The 7,910-nt window shown below is 32.5% G+C and overlaps 1 protein-coding gene and 1 long non-coding RNA gene across 2 annotated transcripts; both read left to right on the plus strand.

The window, feature by feature from the left end:
* Nucleotides 1-328: 328 nt before the first annotated feature.
* On the plus strand, nucleotides 329-3,089 carry LOC117683727 (uncharacterized). The gene is made up of 3 exons (XR_004597668.2): nucleotides 329-470; nucleotides 1,894-2,016; nucleotides 2,957-3,089. It is a non-coding gene; the product is annotated as an uncharacterized lncRNA (long non-coding RNA).
* Nucleotides 3,090-3,910: 821 nt separating this feature from the next.
* LOC105340242 (helix-loop-helix protein 13) lies at nucleotides 3,911-7,228 on the plus strand. Its single transcript, XM_011446201.4, has 2 exons — nucleotides 3,911-5,131; nucleotides 7,002-7,228. The coding sequence occupies exons 1-2, from the start codon at nucleotides 4,636-4,638 to the stop codon at nucleotides 7,085-7,087; spliced, it is 582 nt and encodes a 193-aa protein (XP_011444503.2). The 5' UTR covers nucleotides 3,911-4,635; the 3' UTR covers nucleotides 7,088-7,228.
* The last annotated feature ends 682 nt before the right edge of the window (nucleotides 7,229-7,910 follow it).

The following is a 7,910-nucleotide window of genomic DNA, read 5'->3' on the forward strand; positions in this document are numbered from 1 at the left end:
ACGTAAACACATACACATGTACAAGTACATGAATGTGAAGTCGGGATTTAAAATTGTTTCTCTCCATTTCGCACGTTATAGATACACTATACAGAAATAAAATCTTGTATACATTCCTTCAGAATTTCGCGGTCACTTATATAAATAAATAAACCCTTGAGGAATAAACACGGGTACACGTTTAGTTATTGTTATTGCTATAACAATCAATTATTGTTATTTCTGTGTAATGAATCACGATGTCCTGTAAATGAAATCTAACCGCTTCGGTGACCTCAACAAAATATGTTTACACATGAATGAAGTACGCTGAGCGGACTGACCAATTTTGAAAGTATATATAAATGAGTAGCTCGTCAAACTTATATAAATGTAGAATATTTGAATACGACTGGTCAAGACGAAAATGTTCAACAAAAATTTTCTGTGCTTGACCCTTTTGGTTTGCCTCGTCGGAGTTCAAATTGCAGGTAATTGTTCTGTTTATTAAGTGAGTTGATTATGCAATCTGGCTGCACATTTTGTTAATCATGCAGCATCTTTTTTTCATCGAATCTCTGTTGCTGTCAGATCGATTTGACACTAAACATCAAACTACAAACTGGTTATGTAAATTCAGGAAAATATATATGATTTTTTTTTTCGATAACTTCTTAAAACTTGTTTCAAATTCATTACCAACGAAGGAAATTTAATTTGAAGAATTTAAGTTAAAAAATATCCTTATCATTGCGTTTGCAGTTTGAAAACCTCTTTTTCAAAGAATAGACATGAACGTTACGACAAACTGCTTCTTTATTTCCAATTCAAATTAAAATAATTCAATAAATGTGAATCTGGCTATCGACGTCATAGTTTTAATTTGACATACATGTACTAAAATTCTCATTTTAAAAACACACTTACGTTGACTATAAATACGCTCTCAATATATTATACTGAAAAGTTTATTTTTTTTTTTAAATTAAAGTTTTTTGTCTTTAGATGCAAATTATTAAGTTTTAAAGAATAAGCATCCATTTTTGAGACAAGGTTTATAATAAACTAATAAAATCACTGTTTTTACCTCTATTTTGCATCCCAAAATTTTGAAACTGATATCTACATATCAAGCTGATTTCGAGTACAGTATTACATGCATGTTCTGTTTCAGAATATCGAGATTAAGTTACTAGTACTATAGTTCATTTAATTATTTTAATTGAAATGTTATGCAAAGTATATGCTCGATAGCTAAAATAGGAATAGGCATTAATTGACCATGATATATATCAAATTTTACATACAATAAATATCGTGTCGTTATGTGTTTCCGATAGTCATGTGTTTCCGATAGTCTATTTTGGTCGCGTGAGTTTTCTCTAAAATTTACGTTGAATTAAAAGGCTTAGAAAACAATTAAAAATGATATAGAACATATTCAAAATGTTATATCACATTTATGTTACATGTGTAAGTATTATTTTATAAAAATGTTGATGAATTATACTATCGGAAACACATGACGCACATTTTTATTGGTCAAATGTTGCATCCAGTTTATTTAAAGCTACAAATTGAATACATTGACGACAAACTTTGATTTTGTATCAGCGATTTTTAATACTATGTCTAAAGTTAAAAACGATATAGTTTCAAAATTGTTAACTAAAAAACAGTCATTAGAGGCAACGTTTAGTGTTAGACTATCGGAAACCCATGGCGCCAGGATAGGAGTAGTTGGCGAATTCACATGTAATTAGATATGCATGCGTAAAAGTAAATTATTTGCGAAAGATTTTGAAAAATTTTAAATAAAGGCAAAATATAAACAAGTTCATAAATCATATGCTGATCACATAAAATATTTTGCAAGTGGTTTTTTATTCGAAGTTTCTCTTGATTTTTCATCAGCTGGCCGTAAACCGTCAAGGTGTCCTTACGGCTTTTTGTACGACAAACGGACCCGGACCTGTGTGGAACAAATTTGTAAACCCGGATATACTTACAGCGAATTCCTGGACTCCTGCTACTCAGGTCAGTCAGTAATCTCCCTTTGATTTTAACAGGGTTATAAATGTGCGTGTGTATGTAAATACATAAGATGATTATACATTGGAGAGATTCTTTGATGAATTTAAATATATAGTTTTAGTTTTGCAAATATAATATACGAGGATATATAAGAATGTTATGATCCAGGAAGTGGAAAATACCCCATACTCTTGCGGAACCTCTTGGAACAATTTTTGGATCCGCGCATACAATTACAACCGAGAAAAAAAATGTCATTATTTCCGTTGTTGCTGTACATGCCTTATACTTCTTATATAAATGTGTGATAAGTTAGCGTTATGTACCAATAATTCATCACAAAATTAATTTCGCAAGGAAACTTTATCAATAACTTTTAGAATTAGCGGTATTCTTTGAAAATTTTAAATTGTGGAAAATCAGTTCAACTTTAGATTATTTAAGATTTAACGTGGACTTTAAAGGGGGTCAAAGTACTGACTGAAAAAGTGCAAACGGGTAATGAATGAAAAAATGAAATGATCTGATATAATTAAAAAAAATTAAACGAGAAATTAAAGAAAAAAATGTACATTTGACATTTCAAATGAATAAAAAGATGTATATTTATAAAAACAAATTATCGATGGTAGGAAAGAATAAAAATACATACCGTAAACCGTTATCAAAATTGAAATTATTTGATTTAGGGGAAAAAATTTTAGAAATCAAACGTTCAAGCTTATAAAAGTCATTAAAATTTTTAGAATTTTTTCAAAGTGTTATTGATATTCGTATTGTTAAATAATTTTTTTTAAGTTTCATGATCAACAGATTCTTTTGTATGTAAATCTTATAAAAACATTTATAGAAATGCGAAACTACAACGTTATTTTTTACGTATTTAAAAAACCCCATATCATGTGAAACTTTTTAAAAATTTTTGTGTGTGTTTTTTTTTCAGAATCAGGTGACATCACGACGAAGGTCTGTTGTAACGGTTCGCTGGTCGGCTGAAACATCCGGGACTTTTACCCCAAGCAGTCAAGATCAACCACTTTATTTTGTTGTTATTGAAATAAATCATGACCTAGAAATGTCGTCAATTTTCTGTTACATAAAAATAATTCCGATCGCATTAAGGAATTTAATTTTTGTTGTTTTAATGGGCGGGATGGTCGAGGCCATTTATAGACGAAAAATAATTCCTCTAAAAGGAGAGCTTTATATAAAGATAAGAAGAAAAATCAGATTTATGATTATAAATTTTTTTCCCTTAAATAGATCATAGTTTATGGCTAAAATTCATATTTTGATGTAGATAGTATCGGTAATTTGGTCAGCACACAATCTCCTTAAACTTTATGTACCCGTAAACTATTGATGATTTTCTTGTTTTAGCGAATGATTCCGTAATGCAAGTTTCTCAGCGTGAAAGTAAGCGTACATATCAACACTTTGAATAAATCTGCGTCAAGTGGCAGATCGTCAGAAACATCAATATTGTTGTGTCCCGCTGATTCTCTTCAATTGAGGGTGGTGACATCGCCACAAGATAGTGGTGGGGACACGCCCGAGGTGTTACGATCAATATCGGAAGTAAAGGTGAACAATTACAACCCACGTTTATTTCGTCTTAAATCAAAATCAATCAAACATTGCATGATTTCATCAACTTGATTTTTTATTTAGAATTATAGTTTTTAAACAATGCTTTTATAAATTTGATTTTTCATTCAAAATATTTTTAAACAACGAAAAATTAATTAATTAGATAAAAAAAAAATAATTTTTAGAAATGGTTCAATATTTCCCCCCTTCGCAATTTATGTACTTTGAAATTTAGGAGGTTGAAGTAATTCTAAAACAAGACAGTATGCAACTAATGAATTATTACGGGAGGGGGGGGGGCATTCAAAAATTTTCGCAAACACTGATTAAGCATGGTTTAGTTTAAGAAATTCGCAAGAAAGGAAATGTCCAAATCTGATGGCAGGATACACGCATCAAATCAACGACCATTCAAGCCGCCGTTTTTTTTTTCAAGTACCTATCCACGCAAAGAATAACTACAGATTCCAAGATGGAAAATTCTTGAAAAGGAAAAATTCATACAATATACAAAAGACTCTGGAGAAAACAAAAATCTCGAAAAGGAATACACACGCGCCTGCGCTCTCGATCATGGCCCAAGGCGTCTTGCGGGGGGATTTCTTCTTGGAGCCGACGAAAACAATTAGCGGCGCGCAGCGGGGAGTCCCCGCTCGGTTGAACCGTCAAGTGCCTACGTCCGTGCGTCGTATTGTACGCTGACGGGAGCAGTATGGAGTTGTCATACGCTGTTAGGGTAAACAAGGCGATGAATTCGTCACTCGGAAACTCCAGCCCCGGTCGCGAACAACGGGATTTTAATTGCCCATCGCAGTTGATTTTGACATTTAATTATCTTAAGAGAAAAAAGAGTTGGGTATATATAGTCTTCCTGATCATTACAAAATGATGACTTTATAGAATTGCTGAACGTCACGGGCAGGGAAAAGACAGAGGTATAGCTGGGAGTTTTATTTTTTTGGATCGCTAATTTTGTCATTTTCTGTAAGACATGAACTTTAGGGCCTTAAAAAGTTTTGCTGGCTCGTTGCAATGGAATGCTCGCAAACAATACCTGTGAGATTTTACGAATATTGTCGAGCTTTCGAAGAAGAAATTGACAATTGCTGCAAGTCTATCAGTAGAGAAATAATTGCCGAGACGAACTTCAATCCGAAACAGTACAAGTTATACCCCTATCAAATACAGGAGGAGCCACAGAACGACGTATTCGAGGAGCCGGGAGATCTGGGGTTACTTCCCTTTAGAGACGAGAGTTTAGAAAAACCGCCGAGAGACGCCGCGAATTTCCGAGAACGACGAAGAATGCTCAGCATCAACTCTGCGTTTGAGGAACTGAGACTCCATGTGCCGACATTTCCGTATGAGAAGCGGCTATCTAAGATTGACACCCTGCGTCTGGCCATTGCCTATATTGCCTTGTTGCGGGATCTATTGGAGGCGGATGTAGATGATCCCTTGGTTTATGTTGAAGAAATCCTAAACTCGCCCGACCAGACCAGGTCACATGTGATTTGGAACACTAGTGGTAAACATTATGTTGTTCATAATTAAATTGTATAGAATATATTGTAAAACAAGGAAAAACAAACTAATAATTGATGAAAAAATAATAACAATACATGTAAAAGTGATTTGAAAATCAAATGATATGTTGTTGATATATTTTAAAATGGTTTTCAAGGAACAAAAGATTTGTCGGTAAATACAGATAAAATTATTACTAGTAACTGAATAAATTAAAATAAATGAATGATTAAAATGGATAAAATAAAATTAAACAAATGAGTGAATGAAGAAATGTATGTATAAACAAACGAATGCCTATACATTTGATAAGTAAATAAATATTTCATTTTCCATTTCTTTTTACCGTAAACAAATTTAGATAATGTTGATGGATAAATAAATAATTTAATAAATAGATAGAAATGACTTTGGTAGGCACCCGGAATTAAAAAGAAACAAAACAGTATTTTTTGTATGCTTAATATATTTCTGTATTTTATTGACTAATCACTTAAAGTTAAATAAATAAATGATTATAAAAACAATTTTAAGGTACCAAGAGAAACACAAACCCGGGTTAGCCCCCCCCCCCCCCCCCCCCCCCAAGTCTGAAAAACCTGCACCAAAATTTAATTCACGGAAAATAAGTAGAAAAAAACAGCGCTGTTTAAAACTTCTTGCTTACTGTCCTTTCTAACATACTGTAATTTTTTTTAGTCATGTTGTATAGTTTATTTGTTAAAATAAATTATATCAGAAAGGACGTTACTGATTTATTCAACCGAATTATGTCACAGTTGATACTAAATATTCTAAGCCTTTTTTAAGTGGGAAGTTAATTTTACAAAATTGAAAATAAATTAAAACATTGGGAAATGAAAAATTCATAATCATTGCTTATTTGTAACTGAAAAAAGTGCTACTGCGTATTGCAATTGAACGCTTTGTTGGAAGATATTCGGACGGGACTCGACGGGAAAGACTGTACGTTGGGGGGGGGGGGGGTAATAAAATGTTATTTATCGATGTGTTTACATGCTAAAACATTTGATAGTATATTATTTAAAGCAATATGAGCTGCAATTTTCATACTTATTTTTTGTTATTACGAAAATGTTATTTTCCACTAAAATGACAAAAATATCATTGTTTTTAAACTATTAGCCATATTTTTTGTGGGAACAGCCTTTAAGAAGCAAAACATGTAATTGAAGCAAAATTGAATTCTTGTCGTCCTGTACAAAAATTGATCTGCTTTATATATATTCTTAAGAAGAGAAATCTTTTTTTATGATTTTTTTCAAATATGATCTATCATAAAAGTTTAAGTTACATGCATACTTATCACACTAGCAGGTTATTGCAGCAGAATTCGATAAAATACAGCTCAAATTGCTTTAAAAATATTCAGAATACAGCATGCACATTCAATTACCAAGAATGCCTATCCTAACCCAAACATATTTCCCTTTAAAAGTTTCTTTTCCTTTTGTTCTTTTATGTTTAAACAAAGTTCTCTATGTCTAATTGTTCTGCTAATTGTTAAACTGGCTTAACACACTATAATATTTTGAAAGAATCAGAAAAAACACCGAAATGTTTTTACTTTGAGGTATAATAATGCCTCTATTTCTTTCAGAAAAAATCACGTAGATTTATTAGATGACTCTGTATCTTGATTTGTTCATATCTATAACTGAACTTATAGCAAGAACATTTTTATTATGCTGCAATAACATGAGAGAGAGAGAGAGAGAGAGAGAGAGAGAGAGAGAGAGAGAGAGAGAGAGAGAGAGAGAGAGAGAGAGAGAGAGAGAGTCTATCTTTTAGCTCTAGTGTATATAATGATATCAAAATAATATATTCTAACTCCATTGTTTTGTTTGTAGATCTAACGGCGAGAATTGCATGGATCAAATGGGAAAATTTGGGTGTGCATAGGAAGCAGAATGAGACATGCCACCTCCAGATGTAAGTTCCGGGATGTCTCGAGGATAAACCATAGAGAGACGGATACAATTCGAGAGGTCCCGAGAACCGATGTGAGAGAGGTTCTGATGTTTGGCGAGTGAGTGAAATCGTGTTATTTATTGTGAATAAAAGTGTTATTTATTGTTTTGATGAAGTTTTATTTCAGTTGAAAACTTAACTTTACAAATGATTTAGGTTTTCAGAAAATATTTGTTGACGTTTTTATAAAAACACCTTTTCTATCCACAAGACCTATTAATTTGATGTATTTATTAATAGATATTTTTACTTTTTCTTTAATCAAGAAACGGTCTCTTTACCATATGAAAAGAACAGCAAAGAATTCTGTATTTTAAGAGAAGTTGGGGTTTATTTAATTAAAAGTCACGACTTGAGTATTTCAAACAGATACTGTGGAATCATTAAAATTCGTGGTGGCTCAATTTTCGTGCATGGCTTTCGTGGGTAACCACCCCCTCCCCCTCCCCCCTCCCCCCTTACGAATCTAAATCCTCAACGAAAACAAATTTAAAAAGACTTATCTTTGCTACTAAAACAGTATCCGACGCATCCACGAAATTACATCCCCGCGAATGAACAAAATAGTCACAGTCCAGGAGAATTGGCCCCCACGAATTTAAATGATTCCACAGTACTTCCTACAATCGATCAGGCGGCAATATTATTGTTTTCCATTTTGTCTATTTTATCTCGTTTGCGTAGATATGTATAGAATTAATATCGAAAGTCGAAAAAAAAAATAAAAAATCATATTTCACACCAGTCAACAACCGTACAAACACACTCAAATAAAAATACACTCACAG

Source organism: Magallana gigas, chromosome 10, assembly GCF_963853765.1.
Source record: "Magallana gigas chromosome 10, xbMagGiga1.1, whole genome shotgun sequence".
Taxonomy (NCBI): domain Eukaryota; kingdom Metazoa; phylum Mollusca; class Bivalvia; order Ostreida; family Ostreidae; genus Magallana; species Magallana gigas.